Source organism: Hemibagrus wyckioides, linkage group LG22, assembly GCF_019097595.1.
Source record: "Hemibagrus wyckioides isolate EC202008001 linkage group LG22, SWU_Hwy_1.0, whole genome shotgun sequence".
Lineage (NCBI taxonomy): Eukaryota > Metazoa > Chordata > Actinopteri > Siluriformes > Bagridae > Hemibagrus > Hemibagrus wyckioides.
The window spans coordinates 19,124,627-19,143,466 of NC_080731.1; the positions used below are offsets into that span (position 1 = coordinate 19,124,627).

General features: G+C 40.4%; 1 protein-coding gene across 4 annotated transcripts; it reads left to right on the plus strand.

Moving 5' to 3' along the window:
• Positions 1 to 2,615: 2,615 nt before the first annotated feature.
• Positions 2,616 to 17,530, plus strand: LOC131343118 (BOLA class I histocompatibility antigen, alpha chain BL3-7-like). 4 transcript variants are annotated; one of them, XM_058374544.1, is made up of 8 exons: positions 2,616 to 2,887; positions 12,781 to 13,047; positions 13,595 to 13,861; positions 15,627 to 16,145; positions 16,267 to 16,295; positions 16,395 to 16,461; positions 16,552 to 16,658; positions 16,751 to 17,530. In XM_058374544.1, the coding sequence occupies exons 1-4, from the start codon at positions 2,836 to 2,838 to the stop codon at positions 15,950 to 15,952; spliced, it is 912 nt and encodes a 303-aa protein (XP_058230527.1). In that variant the 5' UTR covers positions 2,616 to 2,835; the 3' UTR covers positions 15,953 to 16,145; positions 16,267 to 16,295; positions 16,395 to 16,461; positions 16,552 to 16,658; positions 16,751 to 17,530. The 4 variants fall into 4 exon arrangements, with proteins under 4 accessions (XP_058230527.1, XP_058230528.1, XP_058230526.1 ...); XM_058374545.1 differs by having other exon boundaries at positions 16,552 to 16,615; XM_058374543.1 differs by having other exon boundaries at positions 16,552 to 17,530.
• Positions 17,531 to 18,840: the final 1,310 nt, after the last annotated feature.

Genomic DNA, 18,840 nt, shown 5'->3' on the forward strand with positions numbered 1-18,840 from the left:
ATAGCTTATAAGGATGACATTCGCATTCACATATTGAACCTGTTACTAATTTTCTCAATAATAGGGTCAAAATCTAACCAGCTTCTCTGATTAAAATCTTTACATACCTTTATCCCAAGGTATGTGACATTGTCTTTAATTGGTATCCCACAAATTTCTTTCAGGAGGGATCTTTAAGAGAGATTAATGTGGACTTATTCTTGTTCATCTTCAATCCAGAGATTCCAGAAAATTCTTCAATACATTCAATAACTTTATCCATTTCGTCATTATTTTTGACAAAAATTGTGGTATCATCCATTAATTAAAGTTTAATCTCTTTACCAAACACTGAAATTTCTTTGAAAACTTTTTTGATATGAGCAGCCATGACCTGAGTAACCAATAGAAAGAGAAAAGGTGATATAGGACATCCTTGTCTTATCCCACGGCCCATATCAAATCTCTGACAGGTACCGTAAGACAACTGGACTGAATATTGGCACCATTATAAAGCGTACCAATTGCTTTTTGAAATAAATGACCAAAACCAAAAAAAATCAATAAATTTGAACATGAATAAATGTTTAATAAATGTTTTATAAAAATCAATAAATAATATAAAATAATCATCTGGAATAAGGTGTCTATAATCAATTAAATCCAGTATTAATCTGATATTATTTTAAATATAACGGCCTTTCAGAAAACCTGACTGCTTTTCTTCAATTATTGATTTTAAATTTAATTTTGCAAAAATTAATGAAAAATTTTTAGTATCATTATTTAACAAACTAATTGGTCTCCAATTTCCCAAGAGCTGTCTTTGTTAGGCTTGGGTATAAGTGTAATTACCCCTTGTTTTAGTGATGCAGGCATTTCTCCCAAACCAAGTGCTCTTCAAAGACTGTCAATGAAAAGGGTGCAAGGTCATTACAAAAAGTTTTATAAAACTCCCCTGTCAGGCCATCATTTCCAGGAAACTTATTTTCTTTAAGTCTATTTATACGGTTAGTAATTTCCTGTAATATTATTATTATTATTATTATTATTATTATTATTATTATTATTATTATTTCCTGTATAGTAATTTTTTATTCTTTATCACATATTTGTTTTGTTATCTGAAGTAATCTAATTAATATTGGTTGATAAATGATCAAGAAAAAAATTCTGCATCATTTAGTTGATTATTTGAATTATACCATTTAATAAAAAATTGATTAACAAAAGATATACCCTTGGGATTATCATTAGTAAGTCCATTTATTATTAATTTGTTTACAGAAGTTATTTCTTTTTCTTTTTTCTAAACAAAAGAAATATTTCGTATTTTTTTCTCCTGCTTCCATCCATTTTTGTCTTGACCTAACGAAAGCACCCCTAGCTTTCTCTTCACAAATATTATCCAGCTCATCCTGCAGTGTAGCAAGTTCTAATAATTCAGTGCTTGACATATTTTGGTTATTTCTACAAGTGAATATTAGTATACAAGTATATTATTTCATTAATTATTTTGTTTTCATTTTCTTTTTCTTAATAGATTTTCCATACAGATTTTCCATTGCGAATTCCCTTATTTCAGAGTTTGTTTGTTCCCATAACTTCCCATAAGTTTGAATCAAAGACGCCTGTTGCCTATGTTTAACAATTACATTTTTAATTTGGTCACAAAAATCATCATGTTTCAATAGACTGTTTATTTAACTTCCAATATCCTCCCTTAACTCTACTTGATTGACAAACTAATACATTAATTTGAATAAATATGCCTTTGTGATCTGTTAAAACTGATGGTTCAGTAGTTACAAATTCATCCATCCATTCATTGTCTATACATACTTTATTCCTAATTAGGGTCACGGGGGTCTGCTGGAGCCTATCCCAGCGCACACAGGGCGAAAGGCAGGGGTACACCCTGGACAGGTCACGTTACAAATTCAACTCTCTTTTATATGTTCTGAAATGAGTCAAAAATCAATATGTGATTGTTGAGACCTGTTCCTATCCCTCCATGTATACAAAAGTGGATTTTTATACCTCCATATGTCAATTATGTTTAGTAAACAAACATTGCTTAATTCACTTGCCATGTTGTCAGTTCTAAGTGGCCATCGATCTTGTTTTCCATCAAACACTCTATTACACTGTATGTGTAAATCTTGGGCAATATTTGTCTTCTTATGTGCAATATGGGTGAAGTGCGATACATGCAACTCTCATGCAATATGTGTACATTTTTGGTGCAATATGTGTAACTGTTTCTCGTGTAATTTATGTTAAGGGTGTAACGTGTAATTTGTGCATCCTGTGTAATATGTGTAAAGCACCTAATTTCGTTGGACATGGACATGTTCCAATGACAATAAAGATATTCTATTCTATTCTATTCTATTCTATTCTATTATAGTCACCACCACAAATCACTTCGGCGGAGGGGAATTTTGTATGTAAATGATTAATATGGCCTTCAATATACTTATTCAGCACTTCCTCAGGATCAGTGTCAAGATCCTACATGCACAAAAACAGTGACGTCACTTACTACCATAGTGTTGATTGGCTAGGAAAGAGCCGTAGGATGAGAACCAGTGGACCAATGGAGACTTTTGTCCCGCCCCTAATTTGCATAAACCTCTAGTTGTGATTCCTGGAATCGCAAACAAGCACCATGGAAAGAAGAAGAGAGAAAACAGAGACAGAATAAAGAGAAAATTAAACAACAAGCATCCAGTTCTGTGATCCGCTACTGTTATATATATATTTTTACCACCACGATACTTAGGGCGTGAAATTGACGCCATATTGTTTTTCTTTATTAAAATATCTGATAGAGAAAGTTCCTATAGAGTTGAGATGGAGCGTTTTAATGAAAGTCTTCTCTCCTTTTCTCTTCGTTCTTCAGCAGGTGAGTTCTAACACTAAACTATCAGCTGATTACGAGCTGTATTGTGGACATCTATATCAGTATTTCAGCAGATGACGGAAATATTCATTCTTTAGCTCAGAGTGCGCTTTGGTAAAGCTCTGTAATTATTATAGATAGAAAGCGGACACATGGTTATCTGTTTTACTGCCAGTTTTTAACACCAATATTATGTTTCGGTTTATTTATGGATTGTGTATTTTAGCTTATTAGTACAGTGTCTTGTTAGAGGTAACGTTTGCATTGAACATCTTAAATTAAAGTATAAGACGGTAAAACATGTGAACTATAAAATGTTATCCGTCATATCACAGCTGGATTACCCCCCCCCCCCCTCCATTCGACTTCGGTTTCCTCCGACACGGTATTTCCGGTGTGTTTCTGTTCTGATATTTGTCCTAGAAGTTGCTCTTGCTCTTTCATATGCGACACATTTAATGAGTTCATGTTCTACTGTTTCATCTTGTTCACACTTGTTGTGGGTATTGTGATGAGAGCCCGTAGACGATTCATTCTTGGAAAGATGTCGTGTGGGCATGCGTCGAGCACCTCCACAAGTGATGGAAATGCCCTGCCATTTAATACTTTTCTTTTCAGCTGCTGAACAAACACCTCATGTTCAGAATCCTCAACAGTGATGTTAAAGTGCGCACCAGCAGGCTGTAATAAAGTTTTTTCGCCAAAGGTTTTAGACTGAGGCAAAAGCAAGCATCAGCAGCTCTCATTAATCCATATGTGTCAGCCTTAAAACGCGTGTTCAGTTCTATGATCTGCTTATCTAGTATATCATTCCACAAGTGTTTCAGGTCAGAGTTGTCCTTGACAGGTGATGCTTTTCCCATGGTTGATTCGATTAGCGTATCACCCAACTTCGCTGGCAACTTCCTCTTTCGGGCCCCAGTGATATCCCAGTTCACAATGTCATGCCTTTTCATCAAATCATCTGTCAAAGCCATTACTTTATCATGGTCATTTTCTTCATTCCTGAATGTAGTGTAGCTCTTCTTAAGTCCTTCGTTTAGATCAATGCAGTCTGTTACGGATATAGTGGCAGACTGCAAGCCCTTAGTGGCATAGTCACTGGTTTCAAACAACTTGTTGAACGTTACAAGTGGAAACAGAATTTTTTTTTGTTTGCATTTGTTGCAGTAGTGAGTCAGCCTCAAGTTTTGTATGGCTTGAGCTTTCAGAAAATTCAGCAAGAGTCTCCAATATAGGACCCAAAAGTGTCAGCACTTTACTCACTGCACTTGACCACGAGTTCCATCGGACATCACAGGACCTCTCTAGTTCCAAAATTGTTTTCCCTGGCCGCAGCTGTTGCTGGATTTGCATAAATCTAGCATGTCTGTGATCCCGTCATGAAACTATGCAAGTTGTAAATGACATCAAAAAATGTTGATATGCAAGGGGACACCTTTGATGCTGTGCACAGGACGAGGTTAAGGTGCTGAGAATTACAATGTACTTATACTGCATTTTCTTTAAAATCGCATACACCCCTCCTTTGTTGCCGGACATAACCGACGACTCATCAAACCCAAATCCAACCCTTAAAGCTGGATCCAGCTGCAACGGCTCCGATACTTCCAGGATCTTTGCTGATATACCACTTGTGCTCATGTCGCCTGTCGCTACAAACCCCACAGCCCTTTCCTTCAACTGGCCTTTATGTATGTATAGGATACATACTACCACAAGCTCTTTTTTTGATAAGTCTTTACATTCATTTGCTAAAATTGCATAGTATGTGTCTGTCTCATCATACAAATCCACCTTTATTTTGTGGATAAATAATGATGCTGCGATTTCCAGTATTTCATTTTGGATATTAGGGCTAGTGAGTTTTGCGTTTCTAGGCAGTTCGTCCAGTCGGTTTTTTATTTCTGGATGATAGAGGGAGATCAGTTGAAATAATTCTAAGAAGTTGCCTTTGTTCAGTGCCTCTTCGTTTTCACGATGCCCAAGCAAGGAAATGTCTTGTTTTGCACAGAACAAATTGAGATCTATTACAACTTTCATGTGTTCTCTATTCCTTTCCACAAACGAAATTTTGACAGCACCTTTGTGCAGCTGTTTAATTATATTTCCCTGTTATGGTCTGTGGCTTTGTCTGTATCCTTCAGACCTGCCCAGCACCGTAGCATGTGCCCTGCTAGCCACGTGTTTAACACAACACTGGGAAAGATGCTTCCAGTCTCTAAAGCCAGTTTTTATAAATGGGCTCTCAGTGGCTGCTTCAGGGAAATGACGACATGGTTTACAAAACACAGCATCTCTAGAAATACTGTACTCTAGCCAAGGGAACTTTTCATACCACCAGACACTAAAACATCTTTCTTTGCCTGCTGTAGTGGTGCCTGGAAATGAACTGAGTTTGGGCTGTGTAGCAAGGCTATCATCAATAGTTGACAAGTCAGATAGGGTTGTTATGTCCTCAGAGCTGGCCATAGGCTTAGCCGAGTCTGAAACAATGAATACACATAACGCTACTATAGTAAATTATGATTGATTCACTTTTATTGTTGCGTGTTTGTATGTATTAATTAAACACACTGTATGTACCTGTACATTGGCGTGTAGGGGAGGTACATGCTGGAGAATGGAGTACTGCTGGTGATGGAGTAATAGGTAAATGAACAGAGCTGTTCAGCTCCTTACTACTCGAAATTGATGCCCCCTGAACATCGGAATTATCTTCCTCTTCTGGCTGCACACGAGAAAACTTTAGCAGGTCGCTTTTTTTCTTTTTAATTTAACCTGCAACTAAAGTTCAGGGATCCTCTGTGAAATGTGCTCGGTGTGGAGGGAGAGGGGCGGGATGAGTGTAAAGACATTTCATTCACCCTCAAAGCCAAAACAACAAAAATTGACTCGTAGAAGTAACGTATGACCTGACGTGCCAAAAAAAAACTAAACTAAAATGAAAAAGGCATGTATAAATTCATCCAGCACGATTGGCTGGAACCCATAAAAAGTTACCTGTAAATCCATACTGACTTGTTTTGAAAAAGCTTTGCAGTGATTCATCAATCAAGTCTCGTCTTGCTAAAGATGTTCCACTTGATTAACTGTTTACAATGGGTGAGAAAGTGAGTCAGTACACTGACCTAATAGGCTGTATTTCTTCTAACCACTGAAGTGCTAGAAGTATGATCTGAAATGAGAATGAAAACTGATGCTGCTGTATACCCAGAGCCTGAATCCTTAGAGCCATCTGTATATATTCGCACTGCTCCGTAATATGTAGGATCAATGTACTGTTGCACTGCAAGACTCACAAAATCGCTAGCCGGGCTATTATGTCTTCCAGTCGGGCTACCAATATGTATCTCCGCCCTGCCCGTCAGTGGCTGCAGGTTCTGGGTGACGCAGTCGAGTAATTTATAGCAGAGAAGACAAGGGGTTGCCCAGCGTACGTGAAGTGCAGCACCACATCTTTAAAATTGAGTGTGTGGACACTGGCAGGGTCAATCGGCTTCTGTCGAACTTTTGCATGTTTGGTGTATAGACTTACTGTTTTGGACTGCTGACTGCTTTGGACACGGCACGTCTGGTGTACAATACCTGTGAAGTTATTCTAGACGTGGCACAGGGCCGCGCTTCTCGTTTGGTGTATGACTGTAACCCTCCAACGTTATACACTAGCGACTGACTGAGGACCACCTGTCCTCTTTCTGGTGTGATTCTGTCCATAATAGAACCAGTCTATTACCAGTCTTAGCCACTGAAGTAAAGGATTAATGGTAGATCTTCAGCCTGTGCGTGAGTGCATGGATGTATGAATGTACGCTTGCTTTTTACTTTTAACTTTCAATTTGTGATCCTGCAAACTGTGACAGTACTGATTTTACAAGATACTTTTCACTGATGCTTTGGATCTGTTGCACACAATTCTTCCGACATTGTCCTGTCAGTCATCACTATCATTACGTGATAAGTGAAATCTCAAACATGTGATAGAGAATTGTGAAAATCACTGACAGAGGTGTGTCTGTGTGTGTGTTTGAAAATAAGAGGCATGTGGATTTACGCAGGTATTTCAGTTCTGTTGAGCCAAAAAGGACCGGTCAAGATGAAGGATGGACAGCTAAAGAAAAGCAGACTACCACAAAGTGGAAAAGTTCTGAAAAATCAGACTATAAGGTGAACAAAAGAATTTCTGTGGCTGGAACATGACATAATGTTCTGCCAGGTGTGTCATCAGTTGTCCTTGATTTCTGACTCGACAAGTGCTTTTGTTACTGGAGCCAGGAATTTCAGGAAAGACCCCATCAGAACCTACGACAAATCCCTGCATCACAAGAAGTGCATAATGCTCAGTCTGCCGTATCTTTCCTAGAACAAACGACAATTGCTAAAAACTTATTAAAAATAAACCAAGAACAACAATAAGTCCTGAAAAAGGCTTTCAGAACAGCATACTATGTTGCAGAAAGTGAGTTACGGCTGCAAAATATAACAGTCTGGCCTGACCTTGGTTCCACTTACCTCAATGACCACACTTGCAGAGAATTTATTGGAGCAAAGCAGAAACTTCACGAGACTAGATTGAAAAGGTAATTCAAGAAAGCAGTTTCACAGGGAAAGCAGGGAAGACACTTGGAAAAAGAATGATGATTACTAAGAAAACAGGAGTAGCTGGGAGACTGAAACAGAGGATACCCCACATCATAACAATCCACTGTGTGGCACACAAATTAGAGCTAGCCGTGCTGGATAGTGTGAAAGACTGAGTACCTGGGGAAATTTGAATACGCACTGTTCTCTGAAAACAGAGTGAGGTATCTCACTATGGGAAACGCCTCAGGCATAGACTATGGAAGCACCAATTACACCACGTCTGTCCGCAGGGCAGACCAATCACAGCTCACCACCCGGGACCTATATATATAGCTGTGATCCCTGAAATGGCATTCTAGGCACGCTCTTCCCCCGTGTAATGCGCAAATGGAAGATTGGTGAGATACCTCACTCTGTTTTCAGAGAACCTTATGTTTTCTTTCAAACATTCGCATGGTATCTCACTATGGGAATGATATAGCCCACTCCCGTAGCGCATGCTTTCCGAAGTTGCCGGACAGGCCTGGCAAAAAGATAGATAGAAGATAACCTTTCATTACGTTCATGGGCCGACTTGGAGAACTTTATGAGCCATAGAAGGCGCAGTGACATCCAGACGGTAAAATCTGATGAATGTGTGCGGGGAAGCCGAGCTGGCAGCAGTGTAACCTGTCTGACATCCCGCCTAAAATGTGGACATGCCTGATGAACAGACAAACCATGTAATTTGCCCACTCACTTAGCCGAAACTAAAGCGAGAAGCAGAACCGTCTTTAAGGATAAAAACCTCATATGAACAGTATCTGTAGGTTCAAACGGAGCCCGAGTTAAAGCACCCAGAACCGTAGATAAATCCCATGACGGAATGAGCTGTTTCAATACCAGGCTCGGACGTCTCTCTCCCTTCATAAAACCGTACATGAGGGGATGCTGCCCAATGGAAGTTCCTTCAAAGCCAAAATGGCAGTCAGGTAAACTTTAATAGTGGAAAATGCCCTACCATTGTCCATTAAACTCTGTAAAAAAAATAGAGAATAATGGCCACCGAGCATTGAAAACGAATAACTCCCCTGCGGGCGCACGAGTCTTCAAAAACACGCAACTTGCGATCATATAAAGAGCGCATTGCCGGAGCTCTAGCACTCTGGATAGTGCCAATAACTTCCTGTGGAAGCCCGAGTGCAGTCAAATTCAGCCTCTCACGGGCCAGACCCAGAGGTTGAGCTGCTCCGGATGGGGGTGAAATATTTGGCCGCCCGCTTGTGACAACAGGTCCCAGTGCAACGGGAGCGGCCAGGGATCTCCCTGTATTAGCTGAACAATTCCTGCCAGCCACAACATCCCCTGCCAATGCGGGGCAATGAGGAGGAGAGATAACCTGTTTTCTCTCATCCTTTGTAGGATGGGGGAGATCAGTGCATCCACACCCAAAGGTGCATCTACATCCTTGAGAGAGAAATAAAGCGGACACTTTGCGTTTTCCAGCGAGGCGAAGAGATCTATGGCTGCTCTGCCGTACCTGTCCCAGATCTGATCCATCACCTGTGGATAGAGAGACCATTCTCCGTATAACGGATTGTCCCTTGGAAGGAGATCCGCCCCCACATTCAGGACCCCGGGACATGCGTCACGCGCAGCGACTGGAAGCGTGCCGTGCTCAAGACAATCAGCCTGCGTGCTCCTTGTCCCTCCTTGGCGATTGATATATGCTACCACCGTCAGGTTGTCTGTTCTGATCAACACGTGGCATCCCCTTAATGCAGAAAATGTTTCAGTGCCAGAAACACTGCCATCAGCTCCAATTGGTTTATGTGGAGTTTGCTGAGCTGGGGCATCCAGCGGCCGTTCACTGACCTGCCCTGAAAAACACCCCCCCCCAGCCCATCAGGGATGCATCCGTAGTCACCACTTTTCTCAGGGACACTCCTCCTAATGGGGTCCCCGAACAGAATAGGGAGGGGTCTCTCCATTGATGAAGAGCCTTCAAACATTCCTCCGTCACTCTCACATGGATTTCTTTTGTGAAACTGAGCCAGACACTGATAAAACACCACAACTCTCCTCTCTGAGAGCATAGCGCGGTGCATCACTGAATTTATACGAAGACCCAGATCCTGAGATGGAGTCAACCGGCTCTTGGCATAGTTGATTCTGAATCCCAGACTCATTAAGTTATGTGTGAGCGTCATTGTGTTCTGCTCTGCACGCACCTGAGACTGCGCATATGCCAGGTAATCGTCCAGATAGGCAGATATCCTGAGACCCTTGAGTCTCAGTGGTGAGAAATGAGAAAATAACGGGAGTAGAAGCCCTTCCAAGTTTCCCCCACTGGAACTCATCTTATAGCTCTTTTCTCCAACAGGGAGGCTATTTCTGTTGTGAGCACCCGAGCTGAATTGCCTGTTGCTACAGATGCTATAACCCCGTTGAAGGGAGGGGGTTTTATAGCAAACTGCAGCCTGTAACCTTTCGTTACAGTCGCCAGGACCCAAGGATGCATAGAAAACTCTCTCCAAGCCTCCTGGCAGAGAACTTAGTGGGTTTTGCTGAACCGCTTCCATAGATGGTCTTTTGGTGCCATCTAGTGTTCGGAGAAAAAAAATCGTCTGGGATCTGTCTGGCCCGGAGACTGATTTAATTCTCGGTTCAGTGATTTTTTGTGTTTTTGTTTCTGCGCCCTCGGCGATGAGCCTGGATGTGACAGATAAAAACTTTTTATTACTGCATTCGAACCCAAACTTTGAAGTGCTTTCGAAGTGGACTCGGGGAAGGACATCACAGAGAACCCTTGGTGCTGTCCATTCTTCCCCTGAAGATGCCGCATTCTAGGTATTTCTCTTCTTATTATTAAAAGGGTGAGTGGACCTAGATTTAGCAGCCGCCACAACGAATGACTGCTTACCCCATGGTTTACTAGTGCTCGGAGCAGCCGGGGGATGGGCCGACTGCTCTGTGCTCTGGAGTTTTGCAATCCTAGGGGTGCTCAAAAATCTCCTGTTCTGCATAGGAGGGACAGGCCGTGGCGGAGCAGGAGGATGCGGTTGAGGCAAGCAGACATAAAAACGCCTCGCCTTCCTTCTTTTGAAGGTCGCATCTTTGTCTCATTGCCTCAACTGCTGGGCCAAATAAACCCTTGGAGTCAATTGGAGCATCGAGGAAATCTAATCTGGTCGAAAAGTGCCATGGGCTTGGGGAACTCCGAGTCCATAATATCCCCCCACGAGGGAAATTTCTGTGGGATAGAGAACTGAGCCTCTTTAACTGGAGGGGTTGCAGAGAAACACGGATTTTTGCGGGAGGAGGCGGCCACCCGAAGCCTTCTTTCCAGAATCCTTGTTGGCATGACTCAGCAATGCATGCAGTTCTCCGCATCCACAAGCGCTGCTTGTGCGTGCTTGACGCCCATGCCAGCTATACACATCGGATAGGGATCTCTATCAGAAATCATGAACCCACATGCTGCGGGACAAGACCGGGAAGACGTGACTTTGCCAGTCTCCGGCGCCATATTAGACCCTGACATGGTATGCTGAATAGCTCGCCCTGACATGTTAGCTATCCTAAATTGCACTACTAAAAGCGAGTAATGAGCAGCATGAAGAAAATAGCAACTGCACTACATTTGGCAACGCTCACCTTAACGGTGCGTCTGTGAACTGGAGCAGTGCAGCTGTGGTGCTGAGGAAAATGTCTTCACGGGGAAGAGAACAAGAATGCCGTTTCAGGGATCACTGCTATATATATATAGGTCCTGGGTGGTGAGCTGTGACTGGTCTGCCTTGCCCTGCGGACAGACGTGGTGTAATTTGTGATGCCATAGTCTGTCATGCCTGAGGCGTTTCCCATAGTGAGATACCGAGCGAATGTTTGAAAGAGAACCATCTTTAAGTTTGAGTTTTGAAAATGTTTCTGATTGATGTTTTGTTTCCTTTACAATATTCTACATGAAAAATAATGTTTAATTTTTTTTTGTGGCTACTTAAATTCATTTTGTGCTAACTGAAGAGTGCCCTGCAACATTTCTCCAGGACCCTGGTGCTGCATAAAATACAGAGCTACATAAAACAACAAACAACACAGTGCCAAGGACTAAAAAGTGTGTTGTTCTAGCCAGGTAAAGTGCATAGTGCACAACCTAGTGGAAGAAAGACAATACAGTACAGGACAAAATAGTGCTGACCAGTGTGTATAGACTCTGTTTAGCATTGTGCAAACAAGAGGATATGGAAATAATAAGAGGATTCTTTTATAAACATATATAAACTTACAATAGCAGCAGTTTACATTACGTAATGCAGTAACATTATGACCACTCACAGGTGAAATGAATAACACTGATGATCTCCTCATCATGGCACCTGTTAGTGGGTGGGATATATTAGGCAGCAAGTGAACATTTTGTCCTCAAAGTTGATGTTAGAAGCAGGAAAAATGGACAAGCGTAAGGATTTGAGCGAGTTTGACAAAGGGCCAGATTGTGATGGCAAGACCACTGGATCAGAGCATCTCCAAAACTGCAGCTCTTGTGGGGTGTTCCCGGTCTGCAGTGGTCAGTATCTATCAAAAATTGGTCCAAGAAAGAAACAGTGGTGAACCGGCGACAGGGTCATGGGCAGCCAAGGTTCATTGATGAACGTGGGGAGTGAAGGCTGGCCCGTGTGATCCGATCCAACAGATGAGTTACTGTTGCTCAAATTGCTGAAGAAGTTAATGCTGGTTCTGATAGAAAGGTGTCAGAATACACAGTGCAGGACAGTTGGTTGTGTATGGGGCTGCATAGCCGCAGACCAGTCAGGGTGACCATGCTGACCCCTGTGCACCGTTGTGCCACATAGTAAAAATGGTTCAGAAATCGTTTCATGAGCCCAACAAGAAGTTTGAGGTGTTGACTTGGCCTCCAAATTCCCCAGATCTCAATCCAGTCGAGCATCTGTGGGATGTGCTGGACAAAAGTCTGATCCATGGAGGCACCACCTCACAACTTACAGGACTTAAAAAATCTACTGCTAATATCTTGGTGCCAGATCCCTCAGCACACCTTCAGGGATCTAGTGGAATCCATGCCTCGATGGGTCAGGGCAGTTTTGGCAGCAAAAGGGGGACCAACACAATATTAGGCAGGTTATGCAGGTTAATTTTATGGCTGATCTGTGTATATTGTAGGTGTGTGTTTGTGTGTGTCAGCTCAAGTAAGTAAGTGATTAGCTCAATTAAATTAAAGAATGTAGGTAACAGTTAGAAAAATAAGCTTATGAATGAAAGAATGAATGAATTATTGAAATTTCAACTGAAAACAATTTCCTCTTTTACAGACACACACTCTCTTCAGTTCCTCTACACTGCAGTTACATCAGGAATACATTTCCCAGAGTTCACTGCTGTTGGTCTGCTGGATGGAGAGCAGGTTTTATATTACGACAGTAACATCAGGAAGATGATCCCAAAGACAGAATGGATGAAGAAGATCAGTGTTGATGATCCAGATTACTGGAACAGAGAGATGGAGAAGCAGCAGGATGAACAGAACACCTTCAAATCCTACCTGAGTTACGTAATGCAAAGTTTTAATCAGACTGAAGGTGAGACTCAGAGCTTTACTCATACTCTACTAATATTTATTCATGAATGATCAAAACCCTGGAATAAAAATGAACCTGGAATAAAAGCAGTCCTGTATCACTGTCAGGGTCTCATACTGTCACAGTTAAAGATTAGAGAGAACCAGAAACCAGGAGCTAGTGATAAACTGAATGTATCTCACTGAAAAGCATGAAATAACACAAAACACTCGATCTTTACTCATTTCCTGTTTAGTAAACTGCTGATGTGTGAGAAATGTGAATGTTTAGTTTGAGGAGTTTTTCAGTACACTTTTAGTTTTATTCTGCCATCCTATTTAGTGTACCTTATGAGGTTTTGATTACAGCCTAAAATTCTCTCTTAATGTGTTTTGACTTTAGACTCATGTAAATGAATTAGATCCATTAATAGTAAAAGGACACCAGTTTAGTCGAAATTCCAAAATGATAGAGGACAAAAGAGAAGTAGAGTGTAGAATAAGACCGATCTCAGCTGCACTCACCTCATTACACTCCTGTGTGTGTGTGTGTGTGTGTGTGTGTGTAGGAGTCCATACACTTCAGAGGATGTACGGCTGTGAGCTCCATGATGACGGCACCACTAGAGGATACTTCCTAGATGGTTATAATGGAGAAGATTTTATTGGCCTGGACCTGAACACTGGAACCTGGACTGCAGATGAACCTCAAGCTGAAATCATCAAGAAGGTGTGGGAGTCTACAGGTCACGAGGTTATATACTGGAAGAACTACCTGGAGAGAGACTGTATTGATTGTATAAAGAAGTTTGTGTCTAATGTCAGAGAGAGGAAAGGTAAAGTGTTTGATCTGCTCTGTTACTCTGACTCTAACACACACACCAATCATTTCACTTCTTCATTTCTATATGGCCAGAAGTATGTGCATCCCTGACCATCACACCCACATGTGGTCCATCCCAAAACTGTTACCAAAAATTCTGAGGTACTATAAAGGACGTTGGAATGTATTCTGTAGCTTTGCAATTTCTCTTCATTGAAGCATAGTGAATAAACTGAAACCGTCTCTTAGCTATTAATTTATAAAAACACTTTATAAAATTAAAGCAGATTCCCCAATTGACTGAACACAGGAAGTGTTTGGAGTTGTGAAAAACTGCATTTGAATGTGTTATAACGTGGGAAAACTCTGTAGACTAAGACTTATTACTTATAGACTTATTATTACTTATAGACTGTAGACTAAGACTTATGATTACTTATGTTACTGTAATCAGCCACACTGATTACAGTAACATAAGTAATAGCAAAAATAACAATATTGCAAAAACCTCAAAACAAGCAATTTCAGTAGTAACACCTGTGTAAATACACCCAAATAACAAGAAAAACACATTTAAAGTAAATACGTCACATACTTAACATTTTATATAGTTATTTATGGAGTCAATTCAATGCCACATATATTCGCTAAAGAATTTGTGTTGCAAAAGAAAATAAAGTTTTGCAAACGAGAAAATGAAATTTGCAAGAAAAAAATAAGTTTTGCAAAACAAAAATAAAGAGCTGCAAAATATAAATGACTTCAATTTATTTGCGTGTACCTTGTAGGGATGACCAAGTAGATTATGTTGGTACTAGTTTGGGGTCACAGGGTCACATGACCTAGAAGATATTGAAGAAGTTCTTTTTTTTTATCAAAAAATAAATAAATAATTACAAATTACGTCACATGATACTTAATTAATACTATCTATTAATTAAATTATTATTAATAAATTAACAAAAGCTGTATGAATGACGCATACCATATGTATATTTAAGAATAAATTATAATAACTGGGGCAGGGAGCCAGGTAAGGAACAAGTACCACATTTCATCCGTACAGAAATTTGTCAACGTTGTCTAAAATACTGCTTCTGAATGTCTGTCTAATGTCCGAATATCAATCTAACTTCACCACGGTCGTAAATAAAATCTATGGACATTAATAAAACAATACTCATTTTAATGTAAGAGATATAAAAGGAATGATCAATCCAAATAGAGACCTCTGTTCTGTTAACTTCATCTGTTATGATTTGAGCCTCCAGCTGATGACGTAGCTTCGAAGGAGGCCGGCCCGGGCCTGCTTACCACGCCCCAATACCTTGACTCCACCCCAACGTCAAAACAGTGCCAGAAAGTCAAGCGCAAAGAAACATGAAGCGCAAAGAAAAACCGGTACCACAAACTGACATTTCACTGAAACGCAAAATAAAAGCAGCGTCGCAAATAAATTGAAGTCATATTTTGCAACTCTTTATTTTTGTTTTGCGAAATTTATTTTTTTCTCGCAAATTTCATTTTTTGGTTTGCAAAACTTTTTCTTTTGCAACACATGAATTCTTTTGTGAATATATGTGGCATTGAATTGACTCCATATTTATTTTTCCCTGTACAAAACTAAACCAGCTGTTACAACTTTTGATTTCACTATTTCCTGAGACAAAAATATGACTTAATAGACATATTTAAAATCATTAAAAGCATAATTTCTCTTTATAATCAATAAATCTCTCAGAGAGTTTTAATATTTCTGCCTCTGTGTGTCTCTGCAGTTCGTCCTGAGGTGTCACTGTTCCCTGACTACGATTATTCTCCAGAGGTGGTGTGTCACGCTACAGGTTTCTTCCCCAAAGAGGTGATGATCTCCTGGAGGAAGGACGGAGAGGACGTGAACGAGGACGTGGAACTCAGAGAGACGTTACCCAACCAGGATGGAAGCTTCCAGAAGAGAAGCATTCTGAAAGTCCCAGCTGAGGATCTGCAGAAACACACCTACACCTGCGTGATTCAGCACAGCAGCTTGAAGGAGGAGTTAGTGCTGCCTGAGGAACCTAGGAAAAACAGTTTCCTATTGATCTTTTCATTGTACACAGAGTGAAGGTGATTTACTGATGCAGTTGATGAGAAAGTGTCTGTGGTTTTCCTAGGTAGAGAACCATATAGAGTATCAGGTGAACGACTGATTGTTATCATCGTTGGTGTAGCCTTGGCTCTCATGGCTCTCCTTGCCTATGTTCCTGGAATTAGCGTCTGGAAGAAGAAGAACTCTGGTGAGAGGAGGAAGGAGCCAGGTGTGAAGTTTTCAGAGAACAAATTTACACTTTCTAATTCCTGAAGGAGTTTTGATGAATATTTTGCTTGTTTTTAATCTGAACTGATAAACTAATAAATAACTGTCTGTCTGTTTTTCAGGCTTCAAATTTGTTCTCTTCAAAAACCCTGTAAGTGAACCTTTCTGATCCATAAACCATGTTGAAAACCACCACTTTATTTATTAGTAGGGATTCATCCATTTTGTAATGGATCTGAATGTTTTCCAGCCTCTGAAGAGTCTTCCTCCAACCACTGATGAAATGTGACTGTGTGTCTTCCTGCTGAACTGAGAGAGTAAGACATGATGATGTTTACATATGGAATAAAAAAAACCTGAGCTTGCATTAAATCTCAGCTCTCTGTTTCTTTCGCTCTGTTTTTTAGGAGAGACCAGGAGATGGAGATGAGGATCTCACACACACACACACACAATTTAGTGTGTATCTTGGTGTGTGATATTATTCCTGTGCTGGATGGAGGAGCTTTCTCTTGTAAATCTCGTGTTCTTGGTGTAAAATGGGATTATTTGGATTCATAGGGTTTTATATTTTACTCTGTGGATTTCTCTGCCATTTTTCTGTAGAATTGAATTGGGGATCAGAACGTCACAACATGAGAGCTTTGATTTCCATCTTTTCCCTTTGACTTCAGTGAGATCTTCCTCAGTATCTGTTTGTGTAGCTGATGGATTTGTGCGTCTCAGACAGAAACTGGGTTCTTCAGATGTGATGAGTGTTGAAGAGATTGGACTAAAGTGTAAAAGAACAGGAGTGAAGACAGCAGAAGCAGGAGGTCATGCTGGATGATCAGAACTCCAAGCTGTTATTTTCTCCATAGGTGCAAAACACAAAGCGACTAAACCGCATGACACCGAGGACTTCATTTATTACTGAACTACATTTAAAGCTCAAACAATCCATTTAAAATCTGTTCACTTTTCTACTTTAAAGTAATACAAGTTCTCAGATTAGAAAAAGAATATGCTAATTCATCAATTTTATGGTCATATGTGAGTGTCATAAGACATAAGTCTTTTTGAGGTGTAATTTCAGTATAAAACAATAACACATACACCTAAAAAGAAACAAGCTAATTTATTCGAAGATCCCATACAAACCGCCATTATGAATGCAAATGTATTTAGGTCACATGACCGTAATAGCACATTTCCATGAACACTGAATAAAAGTATGATACTCGGTTAGATAGTTAAAAACATATATATACTACACACATTTATGTGACGTTCAGTACTTCCTTCATTTCAAAAACACCATATCTGTTTATGAAAATGATTTTTTTTACTACATTTGTAGACATTTAATGTAATATTGTACTTTATATAAATAAAGCATGCAACTGAGTAACTACTGCAACCTTTGAATTTTTATAATAACATGATTTATTACTGTGCTCATACATTAATGCTATTATGTAATATTCCTTATGTACTAAAAAATAATATTTAATATCCAATAAAAATATGTTTGAGCACAGATGTTTATTTTGTGTGTACAAACAAACTGGTTGGGTTATTTTTCTGATCATGTGTGGGGCAACTTCTCCCCACACATCTTCTCCAAAATGGCCGTGTCTCATTTCACCTATTTTCACTTCAGTAGAAAGTCTGCTAGCTCAGAAGTTTGTGGTGTTTTTTAAGAATCACTCCAGTCCACACTGTGATTCAGGTGTAGTTTTATCTTCTCACACTCCAGTCCACACTGTGATTCAGGTGTAGTTTTATCTTCTCACACTCCAGTCCACACTGTGATTCAGGTGTAGTTTTATCTTCTCACACTCCAGTCCACACTGTGATTCAGGTGTAGTTTTATCCTCTCACACTCCAGTCCACACTGTGATTCAGGTGTAGTTTTATCCTCTCACACTCCAGTCCACACTGTGATTCAGGTGTAGTTTTATCCTCTCACACTCCAGTCCACACTGTGATTCAGGTGTAGTTTTATCCTCTCACACTCCAGTCCACACTGTGATTCAGGTGTAGTTTTATCCTCTCACACTCCAGTCCACACTGTGATTCAGGTGTAGTTTTATCTTCTTACACTCCAGTCCACACTGTGATTCAGGTGTAGTTTTATCCTCTCACACTCCAGTCCACACTGTGATTCAGGTGTAGTTTTATCTTCTTACACTCCAGTCCACACTGTGATTCAGGTGTAGTTTTATCCTCTCACACTCCAGTCCACACTGTGATTCAGGTGTAGTTTTATCCTCTCACACTCCAGTCCACACTGTGATTCAGGTGTAGTTTTATCCTCTCACACTCCAGTCCACACTGTGATTCAGGTGTAGTTTTATCCTCTCACACTCCAATCCACACTGTGATTCAGGTGTAGTTTTATCTTCTCACACTCCAGTCCACACTGTGATTCAGGTGTAGTTTTATCCTCTCACACTCCAGTCCACACTGTGATTCAGGTGTAGTTTTATCCTCTCACACTCCAGTCCACACTGTGATTCGGGTGTAGTTTTATCCTCTCACACTCCAGTCCACACTGTGATTCAGGTGTAGTTTTATCTTCTTACACTCCAGTCCACACTGTGATTCAGGTGTAGTTTTATCTTCTTACACTCCAGTCCACACTGTGATTCAGGTGTAGTTTTATCCTCTCACACTCCAATCCACACTGTGATTCAGGTGTAGGTTTACCTGCT

Bases quoted from the DNA above. Each gene is read 5' to 3' on its own strand.
- LOC131343118 (XM_058374543.1), top strand. From the start codon at position 2,836: ATGGAGCGTTTTAATGAAAGTCTTCTCTCCTTTTCTCTTCGTTCTTCA. The intron at 2,888-12,780 runs GTGAGTTCTAAC...CCTCTTTTACAG, and splicing joins TTCTCTTCGTTCTTCAGCAG to ACACACACTCTCTTCAGTTC. The intron at 13,862-15,626 runs GTAAAGTGTTTG...GTGTCTCTGCAG, and splicing joins TAATGTCAGAGAGAGGAAAG to TTCGTCCTGAGGTGTCACTG.